Source organism: Coturnix japonica, chromosome 8 (genome assembly GCF_054131305.1).
Source record: "Coturnix japonica strain WE chromosome 8, WE-NBRP24, whole genome shotgun sequence".
NCBI classification, from domain to species: Eukaryota; Metazoa; Chordata; class Aves; order Galliformes; family Phasianidae; genus Coturnix; species Coturnix japonica.
In genome coordinates, this window is record NC_140670.1 from 17,512,780 (window position 1) to 17,534,441 (window position 21,662).

Below are 21,662 nucleotides of genomic sequence, written 5' to 3' on the forward strand. Positions count from 1 at the left end.
GGGGGAAAGAGGGAGAGAAGAGACTAACTTCATTCTGGGCATAAACAAATGTAAATCTCCTCCACCTTCCACCCCTCTGATAGCTGCAGATAACCAGCTGCTTTCAGGGAGACTGACACTTCATCCTGCCAGTTCTTCTAAGGAATCAGAACCTACTCATCAGTTAGTCCCATCTACACCCTATCTGCTAAAAGCTTATCTAGACAAAAAGCTGACAGGGCAAACAAACTCAGAGCATGTTATCAGCACCCTGCCCCCAAGCCCTTCCCTCTCCTCCCATGCCCACCAAAAAGATTCCCCACAGCAGAGTGGGATTAGTCAAAGCTCACGGCAAGGTCATTGCAAAGCAACCCAAACCATCCTCTGAAAACATGTACAAAGACTTGAGTGAAATGACGACACAAGAGCAAGGGAGAAAAGAACTTCCACTGAAAATATGGGAATAAAGCAGTGTAAAAGCCACTGGGTTTTTACAATCAGACCTGGTTAGTCTCTTCTATATTTTAAACATTCTAGGAGTATTTCAAAAGTACCTGGAAAATAAACTTACTGTTAAGTTCAATGAAAGAGTTTCAAAGTCATACAAAGATGTATTTTGCCTCAACCTAGAAAACAGATCACAGCTTTGCACTTCAGGCCTTCTCCCAGAGGGACTGAAAACACAGGTTCATTCATTTACCTTCTTCATCACATTATTGCAGACAGCAAATTTATAACGATTTTGAGATTTAAGTTACACTTAGGGTTCAGTTTCATAGCACACTTCACTAAACAATTTTCAACCTTCTGCATTGGTTAGAAGAATAAACCATGGGAAAGATTTATACCATTTCAAAGGAGCTGCTTAAAAGCATGCTTACAATCTAAGACAAAAATAAATAAATAAATAAATCACAACATAAGCTAGACTTGTTAGAAGGCCTCAAAATGTTTTTGTATTACACATTCAGACTCTGGGACAACTAGGGCTGGGCAGTTCCAGTAAGAACAGCCTGACAAATATCCATCCCAACCATCCCCATTCTCAGAGAATGGCATGGCTTCATACACATCAGCAGCTCTGCCCAAGGGCACAAAGCTGACACGAGCATACTTCATTTTTTAGATCCTGAGCTCAGTAGACTACCTGAAATACCACTGTAGAAAAGACTCTTTACAGCAGCTCTCTCTATAAAACCATAAAAGGAACAGAGGAGGAAAGAACATCAGCAAGGAACCTCACTGCAACTACTGTCCCTTGTGTAAAACACTCTTGTAGAGAAAAAGACAAACAACACAGTGAATTAAGTTTAAAAATACATCTGGAGATCATACTAAGACTTCACCACCCCTTCAAAATAAGCCATTATGGTCTTGATGTCATCTTTCCAAGGGACTGCCAGAACACCAATGCAGGGGGAACACGGTTCCGTGTCCCATGTCACCGCTGGAGAGGTGGTCGGCTCAGCTCCGGCCAGACAGCCCCCCCCGCCGCCCCCTCGTGTCAGCGCTGTGGGTTACCTCTGGGCCGCGGCCCACAGCCCCCGCAGCAGCACAGCCCCATGGCGAGGCACGGCACGGCTAGGGGAGCAGCTAGGTGCCCCGGGGCTCCCCTCTGCAGCCCATGTTAGCGGCCAGCCCCGGGACAGCTCTCAGCATGCTCAGCTCCTCTGGCTATTGTGTGAGCAGCGAGAGGCAGACGTAGCTCTTAGACGGCCGGAAGGCAGCAGCCACTGAATGCCATCCTTCAGTGCGCATAAAGAGATGCTAGGAATGCCGTTTCACCTCTTGGAAAATTATGTCGGTACAGGAAAGGGTCCTATCATTTGCTCCTCCCAGAGTAAACACTTAACCTTGCATCTCTGGCAGCTCCTGCAGGGTCTAATAGGTACTGAGAGCTAGGGGTGCCCTGCATTCTTGCCGAGGTCGATTCTGCTCTAGCAATATTCAGACGGCATGTTTAAACACTTTCTTGTAATTACATTAACCTAACTAAATCACTAGCCATAGAGACAAGATAAGAGTTTTGTTTTGGGATAAGAGCAAACATAGAACAGATGTTTCCTGGCTCTCTGATCACTCAGTGTTTGTTTTCAGACCCTGCAGCACTTCACTGAAAGCAGCAGGGACCCTGTTCATTGCTGCCCAGAAGGAGCAATGCCCCTAAGCATTGCAGCCAGGTATGGGACCCTTTCTGGTCCCACTGGGGCTTTGTTTTAGCCAGAAGCTCACAAGCAAAGGAGGCACAGCACTTGTATCAAGTGACAAGCAAGAGAACCAAAGACCAAGTCTTTTTCAGGGCAGGCACTGAAGAAGAGAATGCTCAGAGCTGTGGGCAAAGCTTTTTGAGCAAGAAAACCCACTTAAATCTGTGGTAAGATTTTGAGACTTACTTCTGCTAGCATTCATAACTCACTGTGTACAGCAGGAGCTGTAAAAGGTAGGTTTTCTATTATTCTTAGTAATTGGACCTTCTAGATGCATGGTTAATGGTGTATGTCTTGCCTTTAACTCCACATACCAACTTGAGAGTAAGACTTACAAGAACAGGAGCCCAAAGTTCAATGCCTAAATCTTTACTTCAAGTACTAAGCAATTTGGCTGATCTTTCAGAAGTATCAAGTAGTTAACAAGTCCCTGTGAAACGAATTGGTGCAGACTGAGTTTTTCTAAGCCTTATGTTTTCCTAAAACAAACAAACACCAAATCATATACTCAGCACTTCATTCCAGATACAGTTCTCTGTTTTGCTATCTGGAATTCCCAATTTTAAGCTTAAGACCCCCTCCTTTTCTTAAGAAATATGGTAGGGCATTGGCTTCTACTCTGAAAGGAAAACTGGCTGCTAAACAGTGCTGGACAAGTAATGAACTTTCCTATTTAAGGACCAAGTTGAATATCTAGAAACCAGAGACAAAAATTTAAGCCAACCACTTAGATTCAGGGGGGAAAAAAAAGAAAAAGTAGAATATGCTATTTTATTTCACCAATTGATTCCAGATGTGGTATTTTTTATTCTTTTAGTAGGAGACAAATGTTTTTCATGATTCCCAAAACACAGAAGTCAGAGTTGTATCTCAAGAATAGGGCAAATGCTCCTTTTCAAACTTATAGACATAAGGCAAGGACTACAAAATTGTCATTTTCTCTCAGAACTTCTAAGGCACAAACTGGTCTGAAGAACACAAATACTGGTATTATTTTGAGCCACTAATAAGAAAGCAAAGAACTGCAAAGAACTGAACTGCAGCAAGTTCTAAAAAGTTTTTTCATTAAAATGAATAAAAAAGAAACCACAGGTTAGATGCTTTATAATGACATAAACTAAAGTAGTAAAAATTGAAAATCAAAAGCTGAAAATCTACCCTGAATATCAGATAGGCAACCCAGGCTACTGCATATCTCTATGCAGGGGAGCTCTGGCTGGACCTTTTCAGGGTAAAGGATAATGAAGTTTGTTAATACTGTTATCTGATTAGAGCAGAGCCTGAGGAAAGTGACAGCACAGCTTGCTGGACCATCCTGATGTTTCTGCAGAGATCGTAAAGCAATCTCCAACCTACAGACAGGTTTTGCCTGGCAAACAGTGAGCTCCTACTGGGCCACCAAAAGGCATTAATTACTCCAGAAAAGACCAGAAACTCAACCTAGGTGCCCTAATGCAGAACACAATTTCACCAAAATCTAACAAAACTCTGTCCTTCCAACTCTTGATCTATGCCCCTTTTCATTAGGCAAGTGCCAAATACCCAATTTTACTTTGGAAACATCGAGAGTATTTCAAGAAACCTAGAACTGGACAATTTCCAATTCCACTTCCGAGGGACACCTTCAAGTGCTAAAATTGCATGCACTTTATTTCTAAGCTGATTCATGTCAGCACTTCTTTTGGCCACCCCAGGGAAACTAAATTGTTCTGCTTGTTCCATGCTTTCCCATTCTTCACATTGCATTAGACCTTCAGAAAGTACAGAGCTTGCATTTCCAGTAGTTCAGGTGTCAGGTGAGTTTGTTTCCCTGCAGTAATTTTCACCTTTTTAAGTTTAAGTGAATAAATGCTATGCACAACAGACCTTTGTCATTACCTACTCTGACTTCCTGCATAACACAAGGAAATCTTGAGAACAAGATCAATATGGAAAGTATTTTGTGGACAATCATGTTAAAAGGACCCTACCCAAGGGTAAGGCAAAGTACAGGCATGTACATAGGATAAGCGTCTGAAAAATTATTTAAGATGATGCATATAAGCGCTCCAACATTGAGACTTTCTCCTTCAGTCATTATACCTAATCATTACTTTGGAAATATCTAAGGTAGTCTACGAAGGCTAAAGAAAGCTTCTACATGTAACATTAAGCTACTGTTACTTTTTGGAACTGCTACTTAATAAAGCATAAATCTTAAGTATTAGGGCAAAGATATATTGCCTGTGGTCTATTTCTTCCTTCTCTCTGAAGTTCAGGCAGCCCAGCACAAGCTGGCTCACACTGACAGCACACCGGCTATCCCTGAAGCATTTCAACCAAATACAGAGTGGGTTGCATGTAAACCATCACAGCTGTTTGACATCAGTACCACTGCCATTTCCAATTGACATAAGGGCAACATTCACAAACCGCTTCATAAACATATCAGATAGCATCTTACCAATCAGATTTTCACTTGGATGCTGGAGTAGCACATTATCAGCTTCTCTGTTCCTTCCCCACTGTGCTATTGCATGGGCTGTGTGAAAAGGAAATGTGTTCTCCTTACCAGAACAACCTGCAGACAGCACTTTTAAATCAGAATATTATACTGAGCAGTTCAGACACCAGCACTAACAGCTACCTCAGTCTCAGCTGAAGTGCTGCCTAACAGTTTGTTATTACACAGCATGTTCAGATTACAGTTTCATCTCTATTCTTTAGATAAGGAATGGTCTGTAGGTGTCAACTCTCTTCTGGAGCACTCTGGGGAACAAGCATTTTGGTTTCTTTCACTTAGGTGACGTCCAGACTTGGTTTACAGACAGACAGCCCTGCTTCTTGCCCTGTTTTCAATGAACATGATGTGACTGAAGAACTACTCAGAGGAGAGGAAAGAGGATATGGGGTAGAGTATGCATATTCTGCATAGCCTGCACCTGCTGCATACCACAGAAACTCAATCTATGGCAGCCCAAAACAGGTAGGAAATCAGAATAAAGCTACAAGTCATTAAATTGCTGCACATGTTACAGTTACTCTGTGATAACAGTATGAGTCTCCCATCCACAAAATTTTACATTTACAAACTTAAGAGACTGTCTTTTATTCCTGTTTTATTCCTTTTTTTATTCCATCAAAAACAAAAGCAGCACAAACACCACAACAGACATGTGCATCTGCTGACAGCTTCAGGATCCATAGACCATTTTAAAATAATTTAAGCCTCCAAGAATCATCATCCACTCCCTCAAAATTCAACTATTTACTTCTACTCCCTGAGATTAAAGAAAGAAACAAGGAAAGAAAGAGGAACCACTCAGCAGACTGTGACCCTTAAAAAGTTCAAGTGTAGAAAAACTAAACAAAAGCAGTCCCAAGGACAACCTATGGAAAAGAGCAAGCAAACCCAACTCCCTTGCTCGGACAACCAACAGAAGCCCACAGATTAATCTGAAATAAACTTTATCAGTAAAGTGAACCAACTGCTTCAGGGCAGCTAGGGAAAAGAATTAACCCATTAAATAGCAAAATGCAAGTCAGATGAACCTCAAAAGGCCCAGTGCCACATGACTTAAGAGTTCAACTCACCTCAGTACAACTATTCATCTGGTAAAACATTTGCAGGTTAGTGGATCTAAGCAGTAAACTTCCCTTTATATTAATATTTTCCTTCTTCATGTTGATGCTGACCTCAAACACTCATCTTTATTGTCTCTAGAATTTGTTGCGTTCTATGAACTACATCACTAGTTACCGAGTTTTATTTTGCTTTACTTCATGTTAATCTGCTAGAGTATCTTCATCTGAGGCATCTCAAATATTGCATAAAACATAGAATTCACTCATCCTTATTGCAAGCTGGAATACAGCTGCTTCTGGTGCAGAACACAGCTGAACATCCAGCCAGTACCATCAGAGCACAAAAGAGGCAAGACAGCACTGAAGACTTCATTTCTGGTGAACTAGCAAGAAATACAGGTGGATCGTTTCTTGTTGAAACAATCTTATATGAAACAAAGCTATTCCTGCACCAAAATGCTAAATGTATTTACTTTTCTGCTAACCACATGCTCCTCGGGGTTTAACAGATCATCCTTCAGGCAAAGTATTCAGATCTTACCCTGGAACATCAAGATGAAGAGCTCAAAACCTTACCTAATTTGAAAAAAAAAAAAAAAAAAAAAAAGAAAGAAAGAAAAAAGAAAAGAAAAAGAAAAAAAACCTGATGGGATTAAGCCAGACCTTGTAGGTTCCAGTGACCATTTCTTACAGAGCACCCAAAGGGCAGCCCACACAAAATACTATGCAAACATACCTGACTTTTAGAAATAGAATAGTTTAAGGAAAACTGCTCTACAACAGTTAGAAATTGTGTCTTAATGGTCTTCACTAGCAGAAAAAGCTATTCATGAAGCTCCTTAAGCCCCACTTTTCTTTCCTAGCAGGCCACATGCTGTTGCAATTGAAGTTGTAAAAAACAAGCGTTTTTGTTGAAAGCCAGTGTTTGCATTCAAGATATCTAGGTGCTAGTGATTAGAGATCAGATGTAGAGTTTCTCTTGGAGATACAGATTCCAGGACAGAAGAACTCATAGGCTGTCACAGTCCATTTCCAAGATCACTTTAAACTATCCAAGGTCCCAGAGCACTGATGGATGTAGGCAATAGATCAAACACATCTAATGAAACAAAGGCAGGGTCTTGTTTATTTCATGAAGCAGAATCTTTGCATGCCAAATGCAAATGTAAGCCTTGGGCACTGCATATGGTAAGGGGGGAAAATAAAAGCAATTTACTGGCTTCAGGTACCTTTTGATGCCCTTCAATATGTTTTGAATTTGAGCCAAAATATTCATAACTATGAGAGAGCATCACTGCCCTCAGGAGGAAGAAAAGCCTAGTAATGCATCTATATTGAAGTCTGGATGCTGTATTAAGACCTTAAACAGTGATGAACCACTGCCTTAAGTAAGCAATAAAGTATTGATCTCTGTACACCACTGGACCTAACATAACATTACTGAAATCAGTAAACATTACACTGAATTCAGATAGCAAGTTTTCAGTCTCTTTTGTCACGCTGTCTTTCAAGAAAGATTCATCAGTGGTATGGTACAGTCAAGTACTCAGGGACAGCATGCATCAGGAGATTAGTAAGAAGAGATGCCCTGCTTGCAGAAGATTTGAATTGTTAGTATCTAATGTCTTCATGAACGAAGCCAGGGTCTCCATTAACTTTCCCAAACAACAGTTGCTTAACTCAAATCAATTTATTCAACAAACCCAGAGATACTGGCTGCCCCTTAGTGCTATTGTTGATCCCAAATTAAGCTGTCAGGATCTGGCCAGGCCATGAAAACTTTTCCCAGATAAAATTATTTTAGCAGAGGAAAAAGAGCTGCCCTGAGGAAGACCATTCTTTCAGGCAAATCCCTAAGAAGCAGTGTAGTGAGATATTTCAGACTCTTACCTGAACACCCATGCAGAGAGTAATCAAACTCCTGTTTCTTAAAACTGGGGGGCAGGGGGGGGTCGGAGGGGAAATGCAGATGTCTAAAAAGTAAGGCTCTCAGGTTCAGGAAACTGAATACAAAACAGCCAGTAAGCCCCAGATGAGGATGGTTTACCTTAAAGAGTGGAAGCATAGATTTAAATGGCCTCCCAACACAGCCATTGTGCACATATCCATACAGAACACACTTTGCTCTTCCATAAGAAGGATAACCACTCTAACATGAAACAGGCAAAGAACTTGAGTGCTTGCAAACACTGTTGATTTTGGTACCTGTGACTGCCGCAGAAGATCTGCAGTAGTCTTTTAAGGATCCAAGAAGACTAAATTGCTCATGGCAGGGCAAATGTTTGGAAACGTATGCAATGCTGTATTCTACCTACAAGCACAGAAATGCTTCACAGGATAGGCAACAGCACTTTAAGAAGTTCTCACTTGTCGAATTGCTTTTTAGAAGACAAAAAAATAAGGAGAGGCTAATATCCTCCTACAAGAGGGACTCGCATTCAGTTGACTCAGAGTATACCAAAACCTGTAGCAAGTTTCCAAGCACAAGGTGGAAAGAACCAGCACCATCTAGTGCTCAAGAGCTGATGGAGCAAGCAGAGCAGGTCAAAGTAACTGCGTTTCTTGTCATGAAAGTACAGGATGCACGCATCCAGAGAGACTTAGGTTGCACTCACCTTGCAGGTAAGAAGTCCCTGCAGCAGACAAGAGCCCAGCAGAAGTATCTGGTATTAAAAATGTATCTGTTATTACCTTGAAGGTCTTAAAGACAAACTGCAAGGCAATATCAAGTTCCTAGACAATCAGAAAAGAAAACATGCAAAACATTGCTGTGCTAGGCACTCCTTTATAAAAGCAGCTCAGAGAAAATATTTTACTTCTATCTCACCTTAATACATGGGAAGTCTAGCTTATATTACCAAAGATAGTTACCACTTTCAGTGACATAAATATTCTGCCTTCAGTTGCACTCCAGACTCCTTGAAGAATTAAAGGTCAACCAGTTGCAGTGGCAGCTCCACTGTAGATCAGACTTCTAGAAATTAAAATCTCAGAAGCATTTAAGCCATCAATACTCCTCTAGGACGTTTGAGACACTAACCTGCCACATGTGAAGATCATCTCCAAATGATTAAACTTTGCACTTGGTCTCAGACCCCCCCCCCAATAATTTTATTGAAACACTGCCTCACCACTGCTAATGCACCCTGGAACATAAGAGCAATCAGTGAAGTGTCCACGCTTTACCCTGCCATTCCACTTTGAGCTTTACTAGTTGCAAGAAAGCATGAGCATGCTTTTAAAAGAGTCCAGAAATGCACAGTCTAACCAAAAGATAGGATAGAGAGTATTTCTGCCAAAGGAGGTGGTTTAGAAAGCGCTGCCACTAGATACAACACTGGTTTGACTGCAGAACTGTTCTACAGTCTCTCACGTCCCCAGTTAACCCTTCTCCCAGCTGCACTATACAGCTTATAAATGAACTCAATGAAACATGAATAATACACAATGCCCATCATTAGTTCTTGTTACTCAGCAGAAAATCAATACAGGCTCTGTTACAGGGCAGGACATGCTGTTAATCTCTAGCCCCTACACTCTGAGGAAGCAGCACCCACTGGCAAGCTGACAGCACAAAAACAGGTGGTAAGCTCTAGGCAACTGTTCCAGTAATAAGAATGCTGAAACCCTAGCTATAAATCATGAAGTAAGTTTTCAGAGAGAACTGGTGCTACAGTCCAAAGTTTGGGACATTTCCTTGTCAGGAGCTACAAGATGGAGCTCAGCCTCTCTTTGCCAGTTAAGGTGGTATCAGGACAGTATCGAAACATCAGGAATACAGCACTGCTTTGAATTTTGTTAAAGCTCTGCATTTTGCACATACTGTAGAAAGAAGAAAAAAAACTGTAATTACAGTAACAGAATGTGCTTGTGTTAACATGATCCTCAGTTTAGTTAAAAATACTGAAAGATCTTATCACCCTTACAGAGACTACATAGCACCCAGTTTACACTGGGAGAACAGGAACACAACCAGCAATACGATCGCAGCATCAACAAAAGAAAAGATGGGAGCCAATGGAACAATAATGTCTTGGGTCCTGCAAAATTATTTGTGTTCCTTTCTCTGGCACCCATCTAAGAACTGTTCACTATGTGGATGTTCTGCAGGCTAGCAAGCACTCATTTCAGAAGACATGCAAGAAAGAAAAGGCATTTATGCAAAAATCAGCCCAGAATTAGTGTACTGTGAAGAGAATAGGAAACTTTTCAAGCGACATTCTTCAGGGACATCTGTGCCATGTCACATTCTGTATTGACTGGTTATTTATAGCATCTTTCAATACTTGCTAGCTGTGTAGCAAACAAGCTCCCTACAGATGTGAATAGATTCAACTCCACACAGTAGAGAAAACATTTGAATTTCGCTGGCAGGACAGAGGTTCACTACGAGTAAATAGGACTTGCTGGCCTACCTGCGGCAATTTCAAATAGATGTTTTCCAGGCTCATCAGGATTAGGTGGCAGTTCATTCACTTGATTGCCTTGCAGCAGAATGAGACCCTGTAAGGGACACAAACACCAGTAAAATGGGAAGGGCAATGGAAAGAATAAAGAAAAGACAAGCATAACAGACACTGTTCATTTAAGCACTGATCTTCTACTAAGCCATTCTCTTTTCCAAACTCTGCATCTGAACAAGAAAAAGACTTGAACTGATTAGCATCTAGTTCGCCAGTCCTTTCTGGATATTTCTGGTCAAATGATCTTTCCACTGGAATAGCTATACTCTAGGTATTCACAGGTGATTCCTCTTTCTTTCGTTAACTAAGTGTTCCTTAGAGAAATTTCTTCTTATATCTACTCTTCTTTCACCTTTTAATTTTTCAGAGCTGCAATGTAGGCCCATCTCTGGAAAGTACTTTCAGGTCATAGGTGAGTATGTAGCAAAGATCTTCAGATCAGATTTCAGGGAATTATGCAGAGCATTTCTACTGCAACCACAATCACTGGTAGAATGACATTACTACATTTAAATACATCGACACGTTCTTGCCCCATAGCCACTCAGACTGCATTAGCAATCTTTCTTGGGAAGTAAATTAATGATGGATTAAATCAGTTATTCCTCAAGGTCTAACTTGATATATGCCACAACACACCCCAGAAACAAGCCTCATTTCATGACCAAGTCACTCCTCTCTTCCTCAAGCAGTGGTTGTCATCCCTAAGATGATCAGACAGTTCAAGTAGTGTACAATGGGTTACAGAGCTTCCAGTAAGCTGGAAGTTCAGATACAATTTTTCATAATAACTTTATCCTCTTTTAGGTTTGTTCCTGGAGGAAGAAAAAAAAAAAAAAAAAAGAAAGAAAGAAATCTTTAAAGGCAACACAGTCATATTTTAAAGGCATTATTGTAGCTCTTACCCCTAGTAAGATAACTGAGAAGTCCTTTCCCATAACAGGCACTGTGAAGGCAGAGTCTGATAAGAAAAGCAGTGACATGCAGTATGCTAGTGAAAAGCTTCTTTTTTGCACCGGTCCCTAAAATACATCTGCTTCCAGAGCACCAATATCTCAATTTTCATAACACTTGCCTTCCCCACAGCCATTGTTAAAAGTGCTTACACTATGGGACTAGGGAGTAGAACAGCAGGGCCCAGCTCTGCCCCCAGATACACACTTCATGCTAAGGATAACAAAATGGCTATATTTAGCTGAACAAAGATGTTCTCCACAGTAGTTTCATTGACAAATTATGGAATAAACATTGAGTGATGGGGGTTAGAAGGAACCTTAAGGACTACCCAGGTGGGTTGCCCTGAAAGTAATGCCTTTGTTTCCACAAAAGCTACAACAGATACAAAAAAGCAAAACATTATTGGTTACAGCAAATTCTCACCTACACAGCACTTTTTCAACACAGCCATTGCTATTAGCTATGCATTACACCAGGGATTAACAGGAGCTTGCATGCTGCACTTGCAAAAAACTGCACCAGCAGAGATGACCCAGTGTTTCACAGATGCTATGATAGCATTGTTAATGAAATGCACTCCCCAGTGTCTCAGTGTGCTCATATCTGCTATTTGGTCTCCATAAACACTCAGCAAGCATTGCTTAATATCACTGGGTGATATCACAAGCTATTCAAAATGGTGCAGAGAGGTCTTGTATACAGCTTCATCTTTGGAGCCAAGAGGCCAGAACACACCAAAAAAAAGTTCTGCTGCTTTCTGGCAGGCACATCTCAAGCCCTCTGCAGATGCACTGAAGCTTTTTATCATACAAAGTCAATACTGAGAAGATTAATGAATTAGATGCACAGCATTAATCCCCTGTTAACAGAGGATGGGCATATGCTACCTCCTGCTTTGGGAATAGAAGCAAACTCATAGCTACTTTAAAAACCACATAATATTGACAGAGTTACTAAGAACATCAAAAGCTCTTTGCAGGTCACTCCTTCCTTTCCCCTTTCCTCATGAGACACCACAGAAAACATTCCAGAAAAGCAGTAGTTCCAAGTTCCCATCCTAGCCTTCAGCACAGAAGGCAGCCTAATGGAATGGAATGAATGTGCAGCTGCAACTATGTTCCACAGTGCACCAGTACACAAAACTTCATGCACTGTAATTAAGTAGATCCCCCTCAGTCCAGTAAATTCAGGGCACACACCAATCAATACACCGTAGCTCCATCTTTACAGATATTGCTCCCTTGAAAACCATGCTATAATTCACCCTGCAAACATGGAAGCACAATCCTTTCATAAAATCTTGCAATGAAACATCTATGAAAAAGTAACATAATTTTATGTTTTTCTTGAAGCATTAGGGCATAATTTATTTTTTTTTTATATCTGATTGCCAAATAAAAGAATATGATCTTCCTCCAGAGTGCATATAAATAATCAAACAGGCAGAAGATCAATTGGAATTTCAGTTAAGCTATTGATTTAGTTTCTGCATACAAACCTGCAGGCCACAACATTTCAAACAGATTTTTTAAAAGGACAAATATCTTTAGAACTTCAGCAAATTAAGTATTACTATCAGTTGATTAGAGGTCTCTACACAGCTTGTAACAAAGCTTTCTCAGGGACAAACTGCTTTGCTGTGTCACAGCAGCATACCTGTATTCTCATCCCATCATTCCCCAGAAGGCCAACCAATAGTTATCTATGAGTTCCAAAACTACATTTGCTTTTGAGATACGTGCTCTTACCTCACGTAGGACACAAACCCTATTTTTGCAACTGTTACAAGTGCTACATCAACAAACATGAAGCATCCAGCTCTCACTGTGCTTCGAATATGAAGATGAGATGCTTATCTTCAAGCTGCAAAACCCAGCTGTCACTCACAGGGTCCTGAGCAGTAACAGATTATTCAAAGTTCAAGTCTATTCAGTCTTTACATAACAACCTATCCATAATGATGGATTGAATCTCTGACCAAATGCATGCAAAATCTAAGATGCTGCCAGTACCCTCATCCATCTGGCATAAATGTTTCAGGCTCACAAGGGAAAACAGATTTCAGTTCTTAGAATAAAATGAAATTTACGTGTAACAGTTAAACCATTTGTTACAGCTGCATGCTTAATAATAGACCTATAATGCGTGTATGGATGGCAACAGTACCACACAGACTGTCTGTCACTATGCCTGTACTGACTGAACAGGAAGCAGCAGTACAGGGACTCAATCTGGCTTATTCAATTACGTTCTCTTTGTTCAACAATATGGTTAGAGGCATGACAGTCAAAACAATGACTATGTAAAATATGTTACCTAATACACTACTTTAACCTCTTATCTCAAATGCTACAAGAATCTTAGAGGTATACTGAGGAACTTGAAGAAGAAGCTCCTCTGAGCCATAAGCTTTATTGACTGTATAGCAAGAAATCTTCCCCTTAAGATCCATAAACATAGAATATTAGAAGCAGAAATTCTACAGCTGGTTCCATATCAACAATAACAATGTTCTCAGCACTGCATTTACTTCAAATAGGAAAACAGTTTCTACTAGAGCTAAACATGGTTCTCCAAAACAGAAGAAATGGATGTTAGATCAGTAACAGACAAAAGTACATGAAATGGCAATAAGTCAGTCACAAACTCCATTTGCTACCACTTCACAAGAGACATACTTGGGTAGTGTTCACAGTACTAAACACTAATAGAAGTATTTCCCAAAAATTATAAGATAAACATGTGCACACACAAATACTGTGTGGTGACAACATTACCCTGTTCCAAACTAACCTACAGCTAGTCAGCACGCAGTTAATTAGAATTTAAGTTTTCTTTCACAAGAATAAGCATGCTTTATTGCAAACATCTGATAACTAATGACCCAACCGATGCAGCTTATCAGAGTTTGCCACTTTGTAGCAAACTAGTAGCCCTGGTGTGGTTCAATTTATTCAGTTACCATTTATTGGCTGTTACTAAATCTCCTAACCACTAACTGACCTCTCTTTGCTAGCTCTTAAATATTTTGGTACTACTCCCTTCCCCTGGCTGCTCTCTTATCACAGTCTACTTTGGGCCAACTCTATCACATCGCCCAATACAAAATGCGCTGTAGGACTTAGAAGTTTCCACAAGTAGTATTCCAGTGTCCTCCCCCTACACACCCTCGCCCCACCCCTTTCCTTTTGTTCACACTCTACATACTTTCTTCAGGAATAAGTGTTTTGAGGGTAGGAAAAATACACACTATAACCAGTACACTGATTTTTGGTCTTTTTTCAATCTGTATTCCAGCTATACACTCCCAAACTGTTATTTGCTGAAAACACTACCAGCTTTCATCCCTTTAAGCTCCAATAATTCCACACATTTTACAGTTACTACTTGTCCACTTATATGCAGCAAGTAACAAATTTGTCAAGTTATAAGGATTAAAAAAATTCTCACAGCTCCAACTGTGCTGCAAATTTTATGGAAGATTAAAGCCTAACATTATCAGCTTAGGGTTGTTGAACATGTAACAGAAGAGCAGTAGGAACAGAAAACTGCAATTATCCATTCCCCATCCCTGAAATATTGGTTTACGTACCTTTTTATTCTAGATCAGGACAGTTGGGGCACATCCAGAGTCTCAGCAGGTTCTACCATTACATTACTCAGTTACAGTATGTTTCTACTCACATCACTGAACTTAAGGCCATAAAAGCCGCTACTTGAAAAACACTGATTTTTTAAAAACTTCTTCAATGCTCCCATACTTTTATATCTACCATGAGCCAGATTCCACCACCTACCACTTATAGATTTAGTTACCACTGATGATGGAGTGATGTTCTGAAAGCTTTATTCCATAGTGAAAAACAAGCTTTCAGCAGTTTCCCTTTCTCACATGACAATTCCCTTCTTTTAGCTCTGAAAGAATAACACAACCAGAGACAAAATAAATAAATAAATCACAGGGACAACAGAAAGATGCAGAAATTCATCTCAAACAGAAATTCAGTCAAGGTACCTCAAAGAGAGACTCAGCAAGACTTTTGCATCTGTGCAGCTACGGTCCCTTTGTAACTAACACTGCATAAGCAATCAAAAAATAAAGGCTTTAGACCAGTACTAGCTAAGAAATCTTCTCCTTTCCTATCACGTAAGTAAAAAATTTAAGCATGCAGCCACTAACATCAAGAGGAAAAAAAAGTAGTATTTTTAGCAGCTACCTTACTACATTCACAGTAACATATTCCTTACTCTTCTCCCTGACTTTTCACTAGTTGTCCAGGCAGGCAAAACATCCTCCCCAGACCTTCTGTTCATCTTTTGCTGTAAACACATGCAATAATGGATAATAGGACAGTCTCACAGGCAGGTAAACTTTTCACAGTAAGAATAAAGGTAGAGTTTAATGCTTCATTCACATAGCTATAAGAAGCCATAGTCAGTACTGCCTGATTAAAAGCCAGCAAGCCCTAAAAGCAACCAGCAATGAAACACAATGCTGAGAAAACATGCCATTCTAACCTCTTGCTCTTGCACACTTAACCAAGGGGAGCACCGCACAAATATTTTTGCTGAAGTGTTTATAGCTGCTGGAGAATTTAACACTTGAAGCCACCTTCAGTAATACTCTCTACCATCTACATAACTCATTCTGTAGATAAATTATATACTGCATCATCGGCTGTATTCTGAAAATCTTAACACAACAGTAGACCTTCCCTAATCTTCTGCACCAGTTCAAGGCCTGAAAAGATGTGAAACAAATCTAGTTAGATTTGTTTTATAAACTGCTATGAACTGAACCATGGAGAGGCATAACTACTTCATATGCAGCTGTGATCTCAGCCTGGGAGGGACTCACATGTGTTATTTAGGGTTTTAATGGTATTAGAGAGGCTTACATAAACATACACACAGATACATCCACACACCCATTACAGAAAAGTCAGTCCTGTGTTTTAGTAACAACACTACATAGAAAAGCTTGGAACATCAATGACTTCAGCAGTTACTTGCACAACATAAACACATAGATTTTTAAAGTTTTTTGGAGGTATAATAGTAACCTGTCAAGATTAAGGCTTTCATATACATAAAACTGTTAAAGAAAAGTAGAAACTGCAATTATGAGCTTCATGGTAGTCAAGATGCATGTCAGAAAGTCTGCCATCTGTAGGAAGACAAGGATCCTATCCCAATCATCAGGAGATGGAAGGAACCATACAATATGTTCCCCAGTCCAGGAGCCAAATACATAGGAAAACCTACAGCATTAATAAACAACTTCAGCAAGGTAAGGCTCCAGAGCTCTCCATTCTGCAATAAATGTCTCACACTTGCATACTCCTGCCTCTGCTCATCAGCAGCAAGCAAAACCAGGAGATCATGATGGGAGAGAGACTGAAAAACATGAAAGCATGAGGCTACTGGACATACTACTGAGACATGTACATGAAACTGGCCCACAGCAGAGACAGTGTAAGCTGTATCATGATTAAGTGGATGGACCAGTATGGGAGAGATTCAACACAAGCCTCAACATAGCTTTATCCCTTGAGCTCTGTAGATAGTATGCCACTACACCATGATGTTTCTGTGTAAGCAAACTTAAAGAAATATAAGCCTGCATTCACTCACACTCCCCTGTATTGAACAAAGCCAAAAATTGTTCCCCAGCCTGCTAATTAGTTTTTCCTGTTAGACTCGCACTCCAAGTCAGGAAGCACAAAGCCTTGCCTAGATTCTTTCCCCTCAGAATTTGCATGGAACAGCAATAACTCCCAGACGTATATATACCACACTAAAACTCACAGCCCCCTCTTAGGTCCTTCACACTGGCATATAACAAAACCCACACAAGCCATCTCTAAGCAGCTGGTTCACCTTCTTCTGTTTAGCAATGAATTGAGAGATAATCAGTCTCAGCAAGCTAAGCAAGGTTTTCCACTCACACCTCAGCAATCTGGAACTCCATTGCTCTTCCTGTCAAATCCCAGTCACACAGAGGACTATATTAAGATTTGGAGGTCAGAATAGGATAATGAAAAAGCATCCATGCGAAAACTGTTTCAATAGGGAACTGGCTTAGGTGAATCAAAACCACAGAAGGCTGAACAATTAAATTGTTTCTCATAAAACACATTTCATTCTCAAACTGAATTACAGGACAGTATTCGCATTCAGAGGCTTGCCAAAAGCTGGAATATTTAGAAGATTAATTTAAAACACTTATTTTACTGAGAGTTTTGCAACAATGCAGCTATTGTAGATTAGTGAACATTCAGTTCCATTAAATTGGCATACTTTTGCATTTTCTGTATGAGGGTTAAGTTCACAAAGCAATTGATTCCAGTCTCTCTCTTCCCTGAAGGTCAACAACAACAGTTTGGAATGCAAGACACTGCACCTTTAGGAAAGCAGATCATATGCTCCAATGCAGAGGACTGCGCAAAACCATCCAGAAAGGAGTATTTCACTCTTTCAGTAGCTTCCTGTTAAGCACAGCACTCCCTTCAAATTCCCATGTAAACTTCATTTGAATTTCTAAAGACTCTGAAAATATTATCAGGTACAATAATAGTCAAGTTTCCTTGGTTAAATTATAAGCATCTCCTTATTAAGCCATCTTGGGCTGGTGCATTTTGCCTGAAACTTAACAGTCATAATTCATAAAAACATCTTTCACTGAGACCTGTGACAATCCTAGTGACATGGACAAGTGTAAAATTATTTCAGGTTCCTATAGTGCACTTTCCAGCTCCCAAAACTAATTTCAAATGAACACAAAAGGAAAAGGTACCCTACACTAAATAAGAACTCATTAAAGCACTAGATTTGAGAGATGCAGATTCATTTTCCTACTCAGGATTTCTCATGAGAACATGAGCAAATCACAGACTCTGCATCTCAGTTACCCATGAGCAAATTCAGACTAACAACCTTAATTCAGCTCAAGGCAAGACCTGCTGAGAGAATAAATACATTAAAAACAAATGGCACAGAACAGCATTAGAACTATCTATTAACACTAATATCAGACATTTCCTGGAGAAATAAGCTTTGTTTCTAGCCTGCAGATCCTAAAAACAGCAATCAGCCTAGAATGACAGACAAAAAACATTGAACGATATGCTCTGTTTAGTAATGAAAAGTGCTCAAATATGATGAAGACAAGCTGTACGGGAGCAACAAGAGACATACAGGAAACAAAAGTAAGCTGAAGAGCAAGCAATTTTCAGTGGGTAAAAAATCCTCTGCATTTTGACTTCCATGAACAATCAGCAGCAGTTTAGAAGACTCCTTACTTCCAGATAAATAATGGAAGCTCTTGACAATCAAAACTTTTATTAGGAAGTCCTTACATACAGCCAGTGACAGGTTACTATTTATTACAGGCTATTTTGAGTTGGTAGCTGAAGTAGAAATAGTACATACATCAAGTGGCACTGACATTACTGTGATTCCAGGCAATGAGTTTTCCACAACTAGGTTTCTTGAGGAAAGTCACAGAACTGACAGGAAACGTAATTAAACCAGGGAACATTTTCTCATGTTCTCCCAAGCTCTGTTAATTGCCTGCATGGTAGCTAAGCCTCCTTAAAACATCTCTTCCTTTGAACATTCATAGTGCTTAGAGCAGCTGCAGATAGCTCTCAGTCTAAACAGTGACTGCAACCCATATAGAAGTCACAACCAATATGCCCTACTGCTCTAAAATAATGTAAAAAGTTTTACCTGAGGTTTAGTTTCCTCTTCATCCTTATAATAGAAGAGTTGGTCTCCACGCAGCACAAACCAACGCTGCTGCCAGTTCTTCATAATGCTCCTCTGTTTCTTCAGCCAGCCACACTTGACCACACGTTCTTGAGGGTTAGGAGAAGAAGGTCTAGAGGGAGGCCCAATCTGCTCACCCATCACCAAACTCTTAGATCGGGCTGAAAGAGATCACAAATTGAAACAGTGAATTACAGATGAGAAGAGACAGAAGCTAATCTGTTCCATACAAGAACAGACCATTAAGTGCATTCTTCTTTCAATATATATTTTCTTTCAAGTTGTACACTGAAGTTCATGACAGTGAAACAGAATAAATAACCTTTTGGCACTGCTCCTTGTAGCAATCTAAGTGGCACAAAAACTCCACAAAGGCGTCACTGCTCACAGTACATCTTTCTTAATTAAAAAAAAATAAAAAATCATAAAATCCCTCCAGCTCTACATCTCTTCTTCTCAGAAGAACAGTGCTGCTCTCTCCAAAAGCAATATTTACCAAGTAATGGTGATATAAGAGAGGGGAAAAAACAAAAGTATTCTCATCCCACACACAACTACTTACTAATGTGGCTAAGGCAGTGAAAACAGCTGCCACAAGAAAAGAAAATCAGAACAGAGAAGAACTTAAAAAGTAATAGTCACATATAGATAACATAGCTATCCAGATTGATTAAAATCACCTCAGTCTCCTAGTCTCTAACCTTAAAGCAGAAAAATGTAAATAAAAAAGAGAGAGAAAATGAAGTAAATCTTAGGAAAGTATTCAGAAGAAGAAAAGCCTACTGCCCTTTCCCTCCTCCTTAATCCTATGTGCCTGCATTAGGAATACCGAAATTTGAGCATATAAAACCAGTACAGATTGATTATATATTGCAAGCAGCAAGCCAGTACTTTAGGGTATAGAGGTTATATGATGTCCTAAGTCTATTTCTTTTGAATTCATTAAGTATCTCATTATAAGTCATTACTATCCAAGGGCATTTTTCTTCAATAGTACAAACGCAATCCTGTTCCTTTACATTGTCTACATCCGATTGATTTACAGTACAATTTACAACTGCCTAATACTGTCAAGAGAACTATAATGGTTTTGTCTTGTGCCTCAGTTAAAAAAAATTAAAAAAAAAAATCAAGATTCAACCTATAACTGTTTCGTACTTCAAGTTCTTTCAGTTTCACTCTTGAGAATTAAAAAGTTGAGATATAAGAATTGTTACCAGTGTTACAGCTTGTTCAGATTATCTTTCCCTTATTTTGGCTTAAAAAATTTGCTGAATTGAATCTGAACTAACCCTTAGTTTCATGCTAGTGGAGTCTATCAGCAAACACAGTGTACACTAAAGTAACCTAGTGCTGCTCAATCATTACTTATACACACCCAAAGCAAACAAAAATCTTAACATAGAATTCATTTAAGATCATGCTCAGATGTATCCAAGCTTATTCTCAAGGCTTACTCCCTGTAGTCTGAGCTCTAATAGGAAGGAGCTTTCACTCCAGCAAAACACAAAGAACCTTTTGTCTTCCACAAAGCTGCCCAACATCTTCATCCCTCCTAGATCTCTTTCTGGAAGCACAGTGCCCTCTAGGAGGTGATTACTAAATTACTACTGACAACTTTACCTCTTCTATCAGTCCTAACACAAAATTATATTCTGCATACATGCAGTAATAAAACAGACTTTTCATATTTAAATATCTATTGCAGAGATAGATAGGGAGTACGCTGAAGGAAAAACCTCTTCCTCACCTCAGGCCACGTTTTACAAGGACCCAGCTATCATTTGTATGTACTGACAGTCCCAGACTCCTTTCCACATTGTTACATACCTCACTCCAATAACATGCCTTTCAAATTGTCTGAGACACAATACAGTTCCATTGTCTTGCTATTAACCTAACCAATTAGTCCAGTAATAAAAAAAAAAGCACAGTCCACTAACTCAGCCATCTCCACGCTAAATCATGTCAGCACTCTCCAGACCAAAAACATGGTTCACAGCACCTTCCAAAAATATTTTTTTTACTTGCATATTTAAACAAACCATCTCCTTCCCTTCCCCCACAAACAGAAGGTAATTTTAACTGGAAAGGACCTTTATTTGATAGTATATATTGACAAAGACCCCATAAAAAGATGCCATGAAGCTTTGATACATCCATCCTCTCATAAACACTTCATTATTTTCACAACCTTACCTAGTAACAATTTATTATAGGGAAAAGTTAAGGCTTTCATGAACAGCCACTAGAAGACATATACCCTCATTTTTATTTTAAGCAGCAACACATGTTAGTCAATTGCAATGGTTGTTAATTCTTCATGCTATCTTAGCTTTCCATTTCCTTAGAGCTTCTAGTCATGACTGCAGTAGTTAATTTCAGAGGTACTTAGCAATCTCATCTGTAAGCCAACAACACAGATCAGGGAGAAATCTGTAGAAGGAGAAATTATTTATAGCTAATAACAGCATTGATTATTTTATTGCATGAATCACAGATTACAATAATTGTATAGAGGTCAGAAGAAAATTTTCATGAGTATGGTCTGTCCATATTACTGGGATCAAAATGCCTGCTCTGATAACCTGATCCAGTTCATCAAGTCTCTCATTCTTAATAGTAGCTATATATTCTTTGCACTCACCTACTTAACAGAATTATTGAATAGCAAAGCATGAAGAAGAACACAAATCAATAACTCAGACTCACACTCAGCAAA

At 39.6% G+C, this 21,662-nt stretch overlaps 1 protein-coding gene across 8 annotated transcripts in view; it reads right to left on the reverse strand.

Moving 5' to 3' along the window:
- ARHGAP22 (Rho GTPase activating protein 22) overlaps positions 1 to 21,662 on the reverse strand; it is a 113,852-nt gene that overhangs the window by 80,794 nt on the left and 11,396 nt on the right. For all 8 annotated transcript variants that reach the window (XR_014948868.1, XM_015866666.3, XM_085555074.1 and 5 more), the window contains exons 2-3: positions 18,902 to 19,101; positions 10,166 to 10,253 (exon numbers count right to left, since the gene is read on the reverse strand). Coding sequence is in view for 7 of the 8 variants with exons in the window: in XM_015866666.3 (XP_015722152.2) it covers positions 10,166 to 10,253; positions 18,902 to 19,101 (288 nt within the window). In the remaining variant the exon portion in view is untranslated. The remainder of the gene's footprint in view (positions 1 to 10,165; positions 10,254 to 18,901; positions 19,102 to 21,662) is intronic.